This window comes from Natrix helvetica (genome assembly GCF_964273705.1).
Source record: "Natrix helvetica genome assembly, chromosome: 1".
In the NCBI taxonomy this organism is placed as follows: domain Eukaryota; kingdom Metazoa; phylum Chordata; class Lepidosauria; order Squamata; family Natricidae; genus Natrix; species Natrix helvetica.
In genome coordinates, this window is record NC_138548.1 from 282,084,626 (window position 1) to 282,103,572 (window position 18,947).

At 35.7% G+C, this 18,947-nt stretch overlaps 1 protein-coding gene across 2 annotated transcripts in view; it reads left to right on the forward strand.

Moving 5' to 3' along the window:
- Positions 1–18,947, forward strand: part of MYOT (myotilin) — a gene marked incomplete at its 5' end in the record, with an annotated part of 73,176 nt that overhangs the window by 23,292 nt on the left and 30,937 nt on the right. For both annotated transcript variants that reach the window (XM_081936374.1, XM_081936375.1), the window contains 5 exons: positions 9,122–9,181; positions 10,140–10,281; positions 13,311–13,334; positions 14,908–15,027; positions 15,815–16,076. In XM_081936374.1, the coding sequence (XP_081792500.1) occupies positions 9,122–9,181; positions 10,140–10,281; positions 13,311–13,334; positions 14,908–15,027; positions 15,815–16,076 (608 nt within the window). Of the gene's footprint in view, positions 1–9,121; positions 9,182–10,139; positions 10,282–13,310; positions 13,335–14,907; positions 15,028–15,814; positions 16,077–18,947 lie in introns of those variants that run through there.

Sequence of the window (18,947 nt, forward strand, 5' to 3'; positions counted from 1 at the left end):
CCCTTATAAAGATTTTTACTCTTTCTGAACTTAGACAATGGGGCCCAGAAAACCACCTACAGGCAAAGCAGCCTTGGCACCAACTTCTACTGCATCCAGTCCAACGATTCAACAGACAAAAATTTCATCATTTTTACAATAAAAGACTGGAGAGAGTTCAAAAGATTTATCTGTTACTCAAATGTTTCAAGCTATTATGCAGGGACAAAATGAGTTGAAAAAGGAGGTAGCAGATTTTAGAGATGAGCTTAAAAGTGTGCAGCAACAAATAACAGAAAATAAACAGAGAATTGGTATGCTAGAGGAGGGTGCGGCTGGGCTGGGGGAGATTAAGGCAGTCCAGAAGGGGAATATAGAATTGGAAAATTTTATGGCAAAGATAGAACTTGAAAGAATGTCCTTCTTTCTCAGATTCCAGATCCTACCGGAGACAGAAGATAAAGATCTTAAGGATATTATGAGTACAATTTTAGCAGAATATATTAAAAGAGATAAAGAACAGTTGTGGTGGGATATGGATCTGGTTTATAGGATCAACTCAGCATATGTCAGAACACATAATGTTCCAAGGGAAGTACATGTTAAATTTCTTAGGAAGACCACGAGGGATGAGATTCTAGGGGCTCAGAGGGGGGGACCACTAAAATATAAAGATAAAGAAATTGCCATTCTTAAGCAAATTCCCAAAAAAATAAGAGATAAGAGGCGGAAGTATTCCTCCTTATCAAAAAAATTATATAATAAGGGAATTTGGTTTAGATGGTTATTGCCAGAAGGAATGCTGATGTTCTGGGAGGGAAACAGAATTAGAATTAACACAGTCGTGGAGGCAGAGGCCTTCATTAAAAAACATAGTGCCCTCCTAGAGGACGGAAATATAAGAAGTAGTGAAAAAGGCGAAAAAACACAAGACATGAAGGAGGGAGGGGCTGCGGCTCCGCCTGGGGACAGTGGGGAGGGAACAATAATGGAAAGACTCAGGTCACAAAAATAAATATATCTGGAATATCATTTTAATTGTTGATATATTAGAAAGTGGCAAAAGAGATGATTGAACACATGGTTGATACAATGTATAATAAGATGCTTTCTCTGCTTATCTTCTATCATTTGTTGTTTTTTTCTGTAAAAAGTTGTGAGAATTGGAGAGATTCCTACCTCTACCACGATGGAGCTGCCTAAAAATTTTTTTTTGTATATCCACCTACCCTTTTCCACAAAATTTTTTAAAAACCAATAAAATTCTTTAAAGTAAAACAAAGCAGGGTCAAGTTAGGAATAGAGCCACACCTTGAAGGTGATTGGCTCCTCCCATAGGAAACAAAAGAGGAACGAATGGGGAGTGGGCTTTTTCAGGAAACAACAAACAGGGAGTGGGCTTTTGCAGGTTGATTCGGTCAGTTTAAGATTGGCAAGTTCTGTGTGTGACTTTAAGAGACTCTGTGCCAAGTTTACCTTGCCCTGGGTTTGGAAACTAGTTATCTGGCAGCGCTCCAAATGAGATAAGGTGCATGTGGATAAATATTGTTTACTAAAAGACTGTTTACTAAGCCTTGTTGACTGTGGATGAAAGGAATTCACGTATAAATAAAGAGGTTTTGCAGGGACCAAGACTTTGCTTCTTGCTTTCTAAGTGTTCTGAGTCAGAACACTTATTCACTAGCAATAGTAATAAGACTTATATATTGCTTTACAGTGCTCTCTAAGCAGTTTACAGAATCAGCCTCTTGCCCCCAACAATTTGGATCCTCATTTTACCCACCTCGAAAGGATGGAAGGCTAAGTCAACCTTGAGCCTGATGAATTTGAGCTGCCAAATTGCAGGCAGCTGGCAGTCAACACAAGCAGCCTGCAATAATGCACTCTAACCAGTGTGCCACCGTGACTCATGTATTTGCTTTAAATTAGGCAGAAATATTTAATGGTATTTTTGAATTTACTATAAATCCAAAGGGAGATTAAACCAGCCCTATTAGTTGATTTGTTTGGTCTGTAGATTAAAATTGGATTATTTTTAAAAGTAAGTATGTGTTAAACTATTATTATTGCTATTATTATTCTGGCATCAAGTTTGTGTATTATGGTTTGGTTTGGTTTTGATCTTTTGTGCATTATCCAATCACTGCTATGGTATGGGCAGTTATGTAAATTGCTTAAATAAATACATAAATCAAATTATACCATGGATAAATGTAGATTTACTTCTAGATCCAGAATTTGTGGTGTTGTCTATGGTTGAATAATAATAATAATAATAATAATAATAATAATAATAATAATAATAATAATAATAATAATAATAATAATAATAATAATAATAATACCACCTTGTGATGCACGAATTGAAGTTAAACAGCAAGAAAAAAATCACAAAATGCCGGGACTTGCAAATTGAGGTTGAGAGACTGTGGAAAAAGAAATCATGTGTTGTCCCAATTGTAATTGGAGCCCTTGGAGCAATACCTAAAGGGCTACCTTGCTATTTGAAAATTCTAAATTTACCTGACTTAAACATTCTGACTCTACAAAAAACCACCCTACTTGGAACAACTTATATCCTCCGATGTTACCTTAACAGTTCCTAGGTCCCTGGTTAGGACTTGAGCTGTTGAGCTACCAACCAGCCCCAAAGGCTATGAATCTCACCAAAGATTAACCACATAATAATAATAATAATAATAATAATAATAATAATAATAATAATAATAATAATAATAATAATAATAACAACAACAACAACAACAACAACAACAACAACAACAACAGCAGCAGCAAACAAAAACAACAACAACAACAACACTACAAAGCCCAGAATAAATAGTGCTTGAGTTTGTGGAAGAACCAAATGTATCTGCAGAAAAAGGCAGAATATAAGGAAAAACAACTGTATGAAAGATTAAATAGATGGAAAACCAATGCTTTGCATGGACAGCATTTGAAAAACATTGAAGGAAAATGTGATGACAGCTTAACATGGACATGGCTTAAGATGGGAACCATCAAGAAAGAAACAGAAGGTTTAATACTGGCTGCTCAAGAACAAGCACTACAAACTAATGCCATGAAAGTGAAGATACAAAAATCCACTGACAACCCAAACTGCTGACTTTGCAGTAACAAAGTCGAACTGTTTCACATATAATATGTGAATGCAGAAAAATCGCACAAACTGATTACAAAGCTAGACATGACCAAGTTGTTAAATTAATCCACTGGTCATTATGTAAAAAATAGGATTTACCTGTATCCAGAAAGTCATGGGAACATAAAGTGGAAAAAGTTATCAAAAATGAGGAAGTGAAGACCTTGTGGGACTTTCGAATACAGACGTATCATCATTTGGAGCACAACATGCCAGATATCATGGTTGCAGAGGGCCGAAGGATACAGTTTATTGATATCGCTGTTCCTGGAGATGGAAGAGTCAAAGAAAAAGAACTAGAAAAAATAATGAAATATCACGACCTGGCCATCGAAACTACATGGCTATGGATGAAGCATGTAACAGTGATACCCATTATCATCGGGGCACTTGGCACCATGTCCAAGAATTTTACAAGATACATCAACAAATTGCAGCTTCCTGCAATAACACCTGCGGAACTGCAAAAAGCTGCGCTACTCGGAACATCTTATATTTTAGGAAGGTACTTGGTTGATACCTAGGACGCAAACCGTATCAACCATTAGCACCAGTCACTGGTATTTGTAAGGCATTTTTTAATGTTCAGTTGGCTGAGTTTCATGTTTAATGAATAAAGTAAATAATAATAATAATAATAATAATAATAATAATAATAATAATAATAATAATAATAATAACAACAACAACAACAACAACAACAACAACAACAGCAGCAAACAAAAACAACAACAACAACAACACTACAAAGCCCAGAATAAATAGTGCTTGAGTTTGTGGAAGAACCAAATGTATCTGCAGAAAAAGGCAGAATATAAGGAAAAACAACTGTATGAAAGATTAAATAGATGGAAAACCAATGCTTTGCATGGACAGCATTTGAAAAACATTGAAGGAAAATGTGATGACAGCTTAACATGGACATGGCTTAAGATGGGAACCATCAAGAAAGAAACAGAAGGTTTAATACTGGCTGCTCAAGAACAAGCACTACAAACTAATGCCATGAAAGTGAAGATACAAAAATCCACTGACAACCCAAACTGCTGACTTTGCAGTAACAAAGTCGAACTGTTTCACATATAATATGTGAATGCAGAAAAATCGCACAAACTGATTACAAAGCTAGACATGACCAAGTTGTTAAATTAATCCACTGGTCATTATGTAAAAAATAGGATTTACCTGTATCCAGAAAGTCATGGGAACATAAAGTGGAAAAAGTTATCAAAAATGAGGAAGTGAAGACCTTGTGGGACTTTCGAATACAGACGTATCATCATTTGGAGCACAACATGCCAGATATCATGGTTGCAGAGGGCCGAAGGATACAGTTTATTGATATCGCTGTTCCTGGAGATGGAAGAGTCAAAGAAAAAGAACTAGAAAAAATAATGAAATATCACGACCTGGCCATCGAAACTACATGGCTATGGATGAAGCATGTAACAGTGATACCCATTATCATCGGGGCACTTGGCACCATGTCCAAGAATTTTACAAGATACATCAACAAATTGCAGCTTCCTGCAATAACACCTGCGGAACTGCAAAAAGCTGCGCTACTCGGAACATCTTATATTTTAGGAAGGTACTTGGTTGATACCTAGGACGCAAACCGTATCAACCATTAGCACCAGTCACTGGTATTTGTAAGGCATTTTTTAATGTTCAGTTGGCTGAGTTTCATGTTTAATGAATAAAGTTAATAATAATAATAATAATAATAATAATAATAATAATAATAATAATAATTCAAAAAAAATTCTAAATTTACCTGACTTGAACATTCTGACTCTACAAAAACCACCCTACTTGGAACAACTTATATCCTCCGACGTTATCTTAACAGTTCCTAGGTCCTTGGTTAGGACTCGAGCTGTTGAGCTGCCAACCAGCCCCAAAAGCTGTGAATCTCACCAAAGATTAACCTAATAACAATAACAACAACAACAACAACAACAACAACAACAATAATAATAATAATAATAATAATAATAATAATAATAATAATCTGTAGTAGTAGTAGTACACTATAAAGCCCAGAAATAGTGCATTTTCTCAGTTTGGCATTCAATGACATTGGTATAGTATAATGTAAAAATTGTTACATTGTACATTATTGGCCAAAAAACCCGATTGTTTTTCACTTATGTGAATCTCAAATAATATCTCTCAAATACAAAGCCAAGCACTAGAATGTCAATTTGTCTTCCCAGACTTACTCCTCTTCCGTTTAAACCTCCTCCCATTGGAACCAGAATTGGTTTAGCTTAGACATCAATCAGTGGGAGATTTGAAGCCATCATGTGCCTTCCCTGGAGCTTAGCCATTTGTCATCTTCTTCCAAAGACATTTAAGAAAGGACAGTTGGATCAAAGCAGTGACTTAGTATAGACATGGAAAATTCAAAACATCCCTGGATTTAAATGCCTTTCAAATGGTTGGGGAGAGTGGTGAGAGAGACTACATAGATTTCTTTTTATAAAATTATGCTCAATCGAAAAGCAAATGTCTTCTGAACAATAATTTCTACATGCATTCCTTGAGAAGAAGGACATTTCAGGAAGGTACGATAGAATGTTTCCTTGTCAGGGAAGAGCTCTGTACATTTATTGAAAAGTAAACAATGCAGTCATTCAGTGTGCCACTGGAAAATTGTGTTGGCAAAATTATGAGTTACCCAGTTCTCACCATGATTCACCAAGTAGTAGAATATTCCTATGAAGATTGTAGAATCAATTAAAGTGATTAATAATTTGGGCAAACTGCCCACATTTATTTATTTATTTTTATTTCTCTCTCTTTCCTTCTTTCTTTTTCTTTTCTTAATTCATATGAAACATACATACATACAGTACATCATTTTGATAGTTAGATTTCTACAGTATTAACCATGGATAATTTACACTCTAATGTTTAGATAACTTATATCAATAAAAAATTTAAAAGACAGAAAAGTTATATCAGTATTAATAATGATTTAAAGTGTTGGTGTTAATGAGCATAAGAGTATTTAGCCTTTTCATTCAGAATTGACTATAACATTTTTAAAAAGCTGCTGAATGCATTAAAATATTTGCTGTACAACAAAGTTTTCTGTCTTACGCTGATTACTTAGTAATAATGTCTCCCCTTTATTATTACTTAATAAACTACCCCCAAATCTGAGCCATTTAAATAACACCATTTGGTGCTTGGAGATTCTAACAGAGGTTGTTTTGTATTACAACACACTGCAAGATAAATTTGATATAAATCATCACTACAAATAATATTTATTTATTTAATAATAGTTTCAAACTGTCCCAATCCTAATATATATATTACTATTATTATGGTTGGTCGCATACTGTCAGCCAGATATTTAGACTGCACTTGGCATTTTGATCTGGGAACTGGGACAAACAGATGTTATTGTTTTATGGTATTGAAGATGTCACAGGATGCAAGCTATTCCAAGTGAAGCTACATTTTGCAATTGATGGTGGCAATTTTGTCAATGCAGATGATGTTCAAGTAGTGCGCCAGATGTTTTGGGAATGCACCCAAGGTGCCTATTTTTATTAGTATTATCTTTGCTTCCTTTTGCCGCAGACATTCTACTTCTATTTGCGGGTCTTTATATTTTGTTATTTTCTCTAGTTCTTTCTCTTTTATTCTGCTGTCCCCAGATACTGGAATGTTCACTATCCAGACTTTTTTGTTTTTCCTATCCACAATTGTTAAGTTTGTGGCATTGATAAAACAGACAAAAAAGACTGGCTAATGGATGTTGCAGTACCTGATGAGGGCAGAATAAAAAAGAAAAAAAATGGAGGAAATAACAAAATACAAAGGCCTACAAATAGAAGTACGACGACTATGGTTGATTACACAGTCAGCCAGACGTTTAGACTGGATTTGGCATTTTTATCCACCTACAGAGTCCTTCACAACCCTATCTTTGCTTTCTTTTGGCATAGTGTCTCCACTATTATTGTTGTTGTTGTTAGCTCACAATGCCTATATAAATTGAGTCAACCAATTTGTCTTGGCAAGAGAAGTAACATTAAGTTAAGTGTATATATCCTATCTCAAACCATCTATCAAGTCTACTGATTGACAGGAGTTTAACATGGAAGTTGTTGATTGTACTAAATCATGATCTATTTAACCATGGTTTGCTAAATAAAATGTAATCAGTTGTGATTACATACCTTGTTAAGTCAAAGCTAACCAAACAAAAAAAGTTTAGAATACTTTCAAAATATAGTACACCTCTTCTATATCCAATTAAATATCTGCTTTCAGTTCTAAGTATCTGAATACGTTTTTTCTGTCTTCGTGCAAGCTGGTACATGATTTGGACCTGTATATATTGTGCTGAATGGTGTAGCAGTTTTTGCTATGGATTTGACTACCAATGGCATGCGGTATGCTACAGAATCAGCATACTGTAGTTTGTGGGAGCTAAATATAGCTAAGCAGAATTTAGGACTGTTTTTGCTTGTTGTAAGTTGCATAGCTTATGCAGGACTGCAAAAATTCAAAATATAATAGGTCTTATAGCTCACAGAAAATACTGTTAACTTAAGAATTAGCCCACATATAGTCTTTCCTTCTAGGTTTTACAGCATATAATCTAATTAGTCTTTGTTATGTTAGATAACAACAGATTGACAATTTAAGAATGGAGGTGACATACAGATATCAAAATATCTGTATTAGTTCAAACAATATTTTTGGATTGGTTAAACACTCTCTGTATGTTATAGTGGCAAGAGTTTGAATAGAAGATAATGCTAGGTTAAAAGTAAAGGAAGTTTATTCAGTTTTGAAATTAATCTTCTGCAACTTCCTTATTATTGTTGTAAAGTCAATTCAAAGAAAATCTGTATCCTTTTTTAAATCTGAAATGTAGTTTAATTTGAAACAAATATTACTCTGCTTATGAAAAAGGAATAGTTTTCATTTATACAAAGCAAATTAACTTTTAAAGTAGAAGTCAAATTATCAGTAGAATTTTGGAGGAAGACATTAAAGGTCTATTTGGTTCCTATTTGGTTTTGTTTACATCCAAAATTTCTACAGATGGTAGATTGAGCAAATGCTAGACTACTGGGGTAAGCTTTGCATATCTTTCAATTTGGTACCCAAGGCTACTTAAAGCTGTTTGCACTAGTATATCTAAGGTAAGGGTGTCCAACTTCTTGTCCATGGAATGCCAGCAACTGGTCCACGCAAACAAGTGTAGCCCCATCTGCGGGATGCAGGCAGCACGCAAAACCATGCTGTCATGCCCCCGTCAGAGCCTGAATCTGCGGAGGACAAGCTGGAGCTGGAGGCGACAGAGATCGAGGGGGCAACTTTGTTGGCTTTGGAGTAATGAGGAGAGGAGCAGGCCAAGGCAGCCCAGAGCCCCTCAGGATTGGGATTGCTTGTTAGCAGGGAGCAATGGGGGCAAATATGATCAAGAGAGGGCAAGCAGTGGAAATGAGGAGCGACAGAACTCAGACAATGTGTGTATGTGGGTGCGCTTTGCTCTAGGACTTGCCAAGAACATGGGAGCGTTTGTGGAATTTTGGAGTATTAAAGTCTTATCTGAGTCTTATCTGATTGGAGTCTTATCTGGCTTTGTGGCCTTCATTCCTTGTCCAGGGTCATCACAATGCCTCCTCCGATCTGCAGAAAAACCTTTGTCCACAGAACCAGGCCCTGGTACTCAAAAGGTTGGGAGCCACTGATCTAGGTCACAAGTGAATAGTCATAAATATATGACAATTGTTGTATGTATTCTTTTAAATAATTTTGTAAACTAGCTAAAGGGATTAGTTCCCATAGAGTACTTAAAGGTTCACAAAAAGACTTCCATCATAATCTAGTACAGCAATCCCCCAAACAGTTTTTTTTTATATTTATCTGCAAATGTGGATACATAGCCATCTAAGTCTTGGACATTATGTGTTGTGATTGCATCATTTTTCATTTCTTTTATAGATGCAGAATCCTTCCCAAATGATTGGATCTGCCTATGAAGCAGCTCCTGTGTTCATAAAGGTAAGAGATATAATCTCAGTGTTAAATTAGATTCAAAAATCTCCCTGTGGTAGGTGCCAACGCCATTGCTACTGGAAATGTTCTTATTTCCTATCCATCTGTCACTTCAGGCTCCAGACATTCCCATCTGCTGTAGGCCTTCTCTTATCTGGACTGCAAGCATCCGCACAACCACTAAGTAGCAGAAAATATATGCAGAAAACTCAACTCTTGGCCATTGCCTAGGGTGGTCCTCTAGGTTTTTGCAGCCCAAATATAATAAATCTAATAATCAGATATATACATCTTTGATTTTCCAGAAAGAATAGGCACAGTTATTTTTCCATTCAAGTCAGTATTGGCTCCTGGCAACTGCCTTGACAAGTCTCTACAGTATTCTTTGCAAGGTTTTTTTGGAAGTGGTTTGCCATTGTGTGCTTCCTAGGGCTGAGAGAGTGTGTCTGGCCCAAAGGCCACCAGATGGCTTTGTGTTCAATGTGGGAATAGAACTTACAGCCTTCCAATTTTTAGTCTCCTACCTTAATCGCTGGAGAGGAAAATCATTTTGGGTATTAGCATAATTCCAAAATCATTGCTTGCTAGGGATTATGGGAGTGTGAAACAGTATGATGAAGTGATTAAAGTACTAGAGCTAGAGTGGGGACACTGAGATTAATGTCTACCCTCAACCATGGAAGTTCACTGATTGACTTTGGGCCTGTCATCCTCTCTCAACTCACTCCATTTAGGGGAGGAATGGAGGAAGAAATTCTATGCAGACCATACTCACCAAATTTCCTTTTCTTAGAAGAAATGTGAGATATGAATGTGATTATAAATCTAGGCTGGTCCAAGAAATTCAGTTTGTGGGAAACTGTTACAATTACTCACTTGGAAACAAGAGAGTTGGTATTCAGAAGTTTGTTCCATGCACAGCACCTTTAACTGTATAAATGTAATGGTTTTTGTCATCTTTCAGAGCCCACAAAATATTACAGCTACTAAAGGCCAGCTGGTGGTGTTTGAGTGTCGAATAAGAGCCTCCACTCCTCTTCAAGTTCGCTGGTACAGAGAGTGCAGCCAAATCATAGATTCTGCAGACTTCCGCATATTAAGAAAAAGTAGGCATTTTTGTTCTTTAAATGCCCTCCATCTGTGGCACAACTTCTGTTTTACAAACCATAATCTATAAAATGTATTTTAGAGGGGAAGAAATAGAAAATATACTTGTTTGAATTGCAAGAACCTGGTCTTCCTTGTTTGACCCCAATACAGTACAGATGGGGGAAGAGCTTGGGGAGTATCAGAATAGGATAATTTGTGGCAGCCGACTCGCTATGACCATCTCACCACGGTCAACTCATCACAACCAACTCACCATGGCCAACTGGCCACAGGGGAACTCTCTGCACAACAATTCAACAATTCAATTTAATTATTTAAAATATTTTTTTAAAAAAATAATTTTTGTCATTCATATTTTCTTTTGTCCCTCCTTTGGCATCCTTTCTTTAATATTTCTGCCACTATTTCTTTGGTATTAGTGTAACTCTAGTCCCACAATAAGTTGTTATATGGCGAGTTGGCCATAATAAATTGTCCCATGGTGAGTTGGCCATTGCGAGTTGACCGTGGTGAGTTGAAGATCTTCTAAATCTGGATATGGTAACTAAAAAGTATGCTAAAATACAGATGAATCTCCTTGACCAATATTTAATTTATGTTGTGAAGGTTAACCCACCCATTACCCCATGATGAAACTCTTTCTGAACTGCATACATTGGTGTGTTTCCTTTTGAGGAACAGGAAACATGACTGTGATTGGAGAGGTCTGTACAAAGAGCTACTCAAAACACAGCACTCTCCTCCCTGGGAGAGGAATAACATATTTGTACATATTCAAGTTTCTATGATGAGCTGCTGCCAATTTCTACAATATATACTTTTACTCAAATTAAATTAGCTAATTTGGAGTGGGATAAGTTCTTTTGTAAACACACGCACAACTGCTGTCTAATGGCAATAGTGTGTTGCTGCTGATCCACATCTTTCCCATGTGTTTTCATCTGTAACATCTAATAAAAGAAACATATAACTGAATCATGTTCAGCCTTGCCCTGAACTTAATGCAAGCAGCGGTCAATAAATGGAGGGTAAAGATATATTTAAAGCTATTGTTTCTGTGTGTTTGTGTGAGAGAGAGATGTGGGTACGGCAGTGGGGGAGAAAGAGAGAATACTGATATGGAGGAAATGTGGCCTGACAGCAGCTAGGCATTCTCCATCCTGACACATAAAGTTAATCTACAATGGAGTTTATTTATTTGTTTTTGGCTTTTTATTACATGTGAATCACTGGTTTGTATATAGCTGCTTTCTTGAAAGACTGCCAATATGACAGTAAAGCAAAAATAAACTAGGTGAACTGTGGATTAATATTACATGTGAACTTGACCAAGATTTAATTATTCTCTGAAGAACATTAACCAACTTTAGGTATGACAGGACTTTCAAGAAAATCAGATATTTCTGCATCATCAGACAGGCTTATTTTCACATGACATAAAGAAAAATAACAATAAAAATTTAAGCATATCTTCTGAAAGTTTAATTAACTTATGCATGGTGTACCCTAGATATTCCAGTATGAAAGTATTAAGAAAAAAATATCCTGGTATAAAGACTAAAAAAGAAAAACCACCAAGCATTTTTTTGTTGAAAATGTAAATGAGATGAGATAAATGGAATAGGAACCCAGGACTGAATTTGTCCAACAATTAAGTGTTCTAGTTTTTTTCCAATAACACATGCCTTTTGAACTCATCTGTTTTCTGTAAGATATGTAAAGCAGACACAAAGGTAACAGGAAGGGGGTCTGGGCAAAGCAAAGGATTGACCACAGATCAGGCATTAAAATAAAAACAAATGTGTTGTATTAGGTAACACGTAGAACAGATTAAAAACCAATAAGGTGATTAGCATGGAACGCAAAGCTTGTATGACATTCCAGACAGCATTTGTACACAATCCATTCTTCATCTCAAATGTCTCTTAATACAACAGACATTCCACTGAAATTATCCAGTTTCCATTCACAGGCAGGGATTCATATCAATAAGGCTCCCCTTACTATATGTTTACTAGGTTTCAGAGTTTCATGTTAACATATATATATTTGCATAATTACAATATTTGTTAGGATCATCTGAAACATCCATTTAATTCTTGGAACTCCAATAACAGAAGTAATAGTCAGACATCTAAGTGCTGCTTTTGCTATGGTGGGCATTATAAGATAGACCTATTCCTGCCTCATTCTGCCTTTTGTGGGTCTGAAAAATAATAGATTCAGTGTGTGTGTGTGTGTACATTTATATACACACACATACAAACACACACACACATAATTTACTGTGTGACCCACAATATATCAGTAGCTAGCCAGATTTATATAAGAAGCAGAAGACAGAAGGGCAAAACCAATTATTGATTCAACTCTAACATAATAACCTTATTAGTTGATTCAGTCTCATAGTTTCCATTGAACACACACTATTAGAAAGTCTATTTTCATAATTCTTATGATTCAAAGTCCACTATTTGGGCAGAATTGAATTAACCTCAAAGGCTTACCTAATGTAAAAATATGAAATATAATATAGCTTCTGTTTATTCGTTTTTAAAATAAAATTAATTACAGAATTCTACTCCTTCTGGCTATTTTATGCTTTATCATAGCAATATTTTCCTCCTCTAAGATTAAATGAATAGCAAAATGGCTGTCCAGAAAAGATTCAGTGGCCCTATTGCAGGCATGGATGCTGCTTTGGGAATCAATTGCAGAATTCAGATAAATGGTTTGTAATATCAATATGTTATTTCAATATTTAATATGCTTTGCAAAGCAGGCTGCTTAGAAGCAAATGGGGCAGAATTCTTGCCCCTTTTAATAGTTGCATGTAGGTCTGAAGGGGACATAATCTATGTCACTAGCTGGGCCTTAGTAAGTGGGTGTCAGCAGGTGGATAAGGTCTGTGGGTGTAATCTGCAGTTGTGAGTGTCTTTGAGCAGTTTTACATTTTGACTTTCTGAATCCACAAAATAATAGTTCAGAATTAAATTCTCTGTCTCTTTCTTTCTATCTTTCACAGAGGCATGCTCATCTATGGTCCCTGGTAAGTACTTTTAAATAAAAAGAACTGGGGGCATAACCCAACATCAGAATCCAGCCAATGAACTTACCAAGGCCTCGTTCAAGACAGATACATGCAAGTCCACAACCCTGTGCCACGGTGCACAAAATCTTGTAGCTGGATGTGAAAAACAGTATTTAGCAAGTTATATGTTCATAACACATGAAAAATTCTGAAGGTTTCAAGGAGCAAAGGGTTAAACAATAATATCCAGCTAATAGTTAGGTTCTTACTACACTGTAGGATTGTTTCCAGCTCAATCTTATTTGCTTGGCAATCAGCCACACTGATTTTAATAAACCCACTCTCAAACCTGCACTTAATTGCTTTCACCTTTCTATGAAGTTAGGGCTACCAGATTTATCTATGAAAATTACTACAATAGATAGCAGCAAAGGGCTTGTTTTACGGCATCTTGTGGTTGTTTGGGGTTTTGCAATCTTGGTTTGGTAGTCTACAGGTCATCCTCATTTAGTGATGGCCACTGGGACCAACAGCTCAGCTTTTCTTTGCAAAAGCTGGGGGGGTGGGGCTGCTCACAAAGTAATATTTTCATCACTATTTGTAACTAAAGGAGAGTTACTAAACAAGGACTGCTTGTACTAAATTCAGAATGTTTTCCATTCACTAAGACAAATCTATTCAATGATAAATACGATTCTGTCACTAGGGCACTTTTACGGTAGTGTTTTTTCAAATTGCAATTGCTGTTTTTTGGGTATATGATAATGCATTCGGCAGTTTTGCTCTACTCATCTGTGTACTCAAACAATTTTTTTATTAGTTACAGACCACCATTACAAATAAAAGCATTAAAACAGTAATAAATATGATGCTTATCTGAGCTATAAACAAAATCAGTATTTCCCGAGTATTTTATTAGGTGAGGGGTTACAAATTGAATCTATGAATCCCTATTGAGTAGAAGATGCAACATAGCAGGACATGAGCTGTAGCTTCAATGGCCACTTCTCCACAAGGGCACAATTTCAGCTCATAATGGGGGGAGAGGTGTTTGTTTTTTGTATCAACACTCCAAAACTGCTGTGGGAAGTGCATTTACAGCGTGCTAAGGTTAATACTTTTGGATTCTGGGAACGGTTATTCGATATAAATATCTCGTGCTTTAAAAGGCAGAGTTTGACTGCTAAAAAAAACATTCTTGGGAGAATAAGGCAAATCTGTTTGGATTTCCAGATCTTTGATGCATTGTTTGAATGTATTGGGTGCACACTCATATCCTATCATTAAAAGTGCTTTCTACTGTGTAAATCATTGTGCTGATTACTTTTGGCTGTTCTCCTCCGCTCCCCCAACATTTTTTCAAATCTTACATTCTTGTAACATTCTAGGTGTGAATTAGGAACATCATTTATAAAGCTCACCTACTTAAGTAGTTTTTGTGTTTCATCAGGGAACTGGTCTCTTTCTAGTAATATATTGTAAATTTATGGAAAAAAGTTCCTACTAACATGACTGGGCCTGTAATATTGTATTTATACATTTATTATTGTACATTTATTTATTATCTCATTAACTTTTTTCCTTCTTTCAGAGGAAGTTTGTTCTTTGGTGATAACAGAAGCTTTCCCTGAAGATTCTGGAATATATCTATGTATTGCTGAAAATGATTTGGGGGCTGTAGCATCCAGCGCATTTCTTTGGGTTCCTGAAGGTAAGTTTGACGTCTTTGAGGGAAGAATTTTTAAAAGAAATTCTGAAAGAACTGAAAGAATTTTGAGGGAAAGAAAAACTAGAGAATTTTCATATAGCAGATCATGCTGTTAACATCTAAAAGCTAAGGAGCGTCATATCTATTTCTGTTACTTATTTATATTATAGCTTCGATGCATCATTTTCATTAAAAGAAAGCTCAAAGTTATTTTTTTCCTCAATGCTAGGCAGGAAAAATATTCCTAAGACTCCCACACAAGTTCTTTGGAACATTCCCAACAATACGTATATACTGGACTACAATAATACATGCATAATTAAAGTGCACACACAGCTTATCATATTGTAAAATGTGCACACCTACAATGGACATTTTATTTAAGCTATATCTGGGACCATTATAAAAACTTTCTAAAGTTTTTAAAAACCATTTACTTTATTTCTTATTACTTACTTTATTACAACTTATTTCTCCTCTACTGGCTCTGGATTATATTGTTTATTTACTAAATTCATCTGCTGTCCATCTATCTACCAAGCAACTGTTGGTAGAGATTCCCATTCAAAGAGTCTGTTATTAAATGACCACTCATTGTTTTTGTTCTTTACTGTTGGATTTCACCTGAAATATCAAAATAATGTGAACAAGGAAATAGCATGGAATTTCCCAGATGAAAAGAGGAATTGCTATAAAAGCTCTCTGGAATTATTCTCCATCTTAAGCAATGATCGGGGTACAGAGCATCGCCTTTATTTTTTTGTATGTCACCAATGTCTGTATTTTTCAGATCCAGGAACAGAAGAAACTGGAAGCTTTGAATCTGCCCCCTTATTGACTGATATGCTAACCAACCTGAACATCAATTCTGCGCCAGACAGTGAATATTTAGCAATGGGAAGAGAGGCAGAGGAGAACTTTTCTGATGCAGGTGGACAAAATACCTCTGGTTCAGCAAATGAAGTGGAACATGAAAACTCCCAGTGTCAGAATTATAACAATCAGAGCATCAGTTTTCCTGGTATTTATCCCTCTGACAATTCACCTGATTGGTAAGTAAAGTAAAGTAAAGATTATTGCTTTGATCCATGTCAGTTGCTTTTGCTAAAAATTATTGCAAGTATGCATGGATTTTTAAAACTCTGTTGGTGGGTGTATATGCATATATTGTCTTGTAAGTGTAGGCATGCTATTACAAAGATGTTTGATGTGTTCATTTTTCCATGTAAGGGAATTAAGACTTTGAGATTCCTGAGCCAGCACAAACTGTTCTACAATATAATGACAAGCAAAGATTTCTACAAATGGTTTCAATATCTGTTGAAAGATTACTATTCTAATGCCACACTGCTAAAATCATACATTTGGCCATTAACCAGAAAACAAGAATACAGAAATTATTATCTACTAGAGCAGACATTGCTTGCACCCTTGCCTTGTCTGCTAAATGGCTAACCCAGCAATCTTATTGCACACTGCAACCAACTATCATTGGTTTCCTGTGATGTGAGGCAAGTGGTAGTTCAGTAGGTTTGATTATTCTATTTCTGGAATTGATAATCAACCTTTTTAAATATAACTACTTGATTTGAATACAACATTACAACCAAGTCATAAAGAGATTAATTTAAATTTTCTGTGTAGAATGATTAGAAATTCTACCCAACTTGGAAGTTACTGTAGCTTTTATTCTGAACACACAAAATGTTGAAGCTGAAACAGTTTTGCCATATAAATAGTCCTTGACTTACAACCACAACTGGACCAGAACTTCCACTGCTACGCAAAGTGGTGCCTGATTTTATAACCTTTATTGCATGGTGGTTAAGTGAATCACTTGGGTTTTTAAGAAAATCACGGGTTGTTAAGGAAATCACTGAAGTTATTAAGCAAATCCGGCTTCTCCCATCGACTTTGTCTGTCAGAAGGCAGCTGAAAAGGTCACAAGTGGCAATCACATGACCTGGAATGCTGAAAATATCATAAATACATGCCAGTTGTCACGCATCCGAATACTGATCACGTGACCTTGGGGATGCTGCAATATTGGTACGTGTGAGGACTACCTCTGTGATCAGAAGTTACTTTTTCAGTACTCTTGTAACTTTGAACGGTTGCAAAACAAATAGTTGTAAGTTGAGGACTACCTGTACTATATTCATCTTACAATAATGTAAGTAACTAGAACAGTTAATTGTCCAACCTAAACATGAGACAATATGTTTGCGCAAAAAATAATTATTTCAATCAGTTGGTAAAATTGAATTGACGATTAATCTCTTTTAAACTATCCTCCCGGAATTCTGTACCAAATCAATGAATGTTAGTGAGTTTTCCATTAGTTAAAACACTAATTTTAATGCACTAAACCTTGATAGATTTTAATCTACAATCTACTCCCACAACCCTGGCAAAAAGGAAACAACATTTTGCAGCCTATTTTGAGATATTGATTTATTGGTATGTATTATATTGTTGGATACATTTTACCTCTATAGACTAGGTACATACGGGAAAAGTTACTCAGAATGGAAAGCTAGATTCAGAACCCAGAAAATGAAAAGATCTACCCTTTAATTTACCTTTTTTTTTTCTCTAGAAATTTCTTGAAACCAAAATCAAAATGCAGTCATTTGCTGTTCTTTGTCCTTTTTTGTCCAAAATTAGACAAGTTTCACATCTTTCCTGTGCTGCGTGGGTAGACTGGAGCAATTATTTCAATAACAAACATTAGCAAATAGCAATATTTACTCCAATTACTCAACAAAAAGCATCCATCCAGAGGGAGAAGCTGTTTCTTCAGTCAGTGTTAATTCCTGATAATTATCTAATTATCTGGCAAGGTTTTTTAGAAGTTGTTTGTTATTGCCTTCTTACTAGGGCTGTGGAAGAGTGACTGGCCCGAGGTCATCCAACTTGTTTTGCACTTAAGGTAGGACTAGAAATCATGGTCTCTGGTTTCTAGCCTGATGCTTCAACCACTACATCAAACTGACTCTCTCCATTTGAAGTAATAATCATTAATTCTTTTGTTTCAGAGAAATACGGTTTATACAAATTAATCTGAGTGGCCTTGGGGTTATGTTGAATAGAATTAGAACAGGTATAGTGGAAGTGGGGAGTGTACAGTACTTTCTCCTACTCCAGTGCTGAAACAAGACTAGATAGCTAGTACCGGTTGTGAAAGACATTGCTGAAAATAACCTGGGACTGCTACATTTTGTATACAGCATGAACTAAATTAATCAGAATTAGTAATTCTTGCAACAGGTATTTAAAACTTATTCCATGATCTGAATCAAATGGGAATCTAGAACCCAGTTTTGATTATAAGTTTGTCTTTGAATAAACTGCAAAGGTATTTAAGGTACCAGCTTATAGAAATAATTGAATTCTGGTGCAAAAGGTCCATTAATTTTTATTCAACTTCAATAAGATTAGACAGACACAATACAGTGTTATATAGTACTATTATGCAGGTTTTTAATGCCATTTGCAATATAATCAGCATTAGCTCTTGGAAATAAGTCTCACTGATTTTAAGCCCTTTTACAGGGCAAGTGAGGTCATTTTAATTATTGTTCTAGGAGTGCACGTAGATTTAAACTGGTTAGAAAAAGGTTAATGAAATGAAATCTGTCCAGAATCATTGAGAGTTGGGTGGCATACAAGTTTAATGAATTATTATGAGGATCAAAATCAATGTGATACTTTTCTAGAAAAGCAGAACAAATGATTGTGTTTATTTCATAAGGGATTCTGAAAATTGATTACATTTGCATGATTCTTTTAATGCTATTAGAAGAAAACTCTATAAACCTACAAGTTCTTAGAAGTGATACTATGCACTTTTGTTATGGTTTTGGTTGGCATAAGTCATCCAAGACAGGAATGGTTTAGAAAAGCTATTTAAACTGACCATC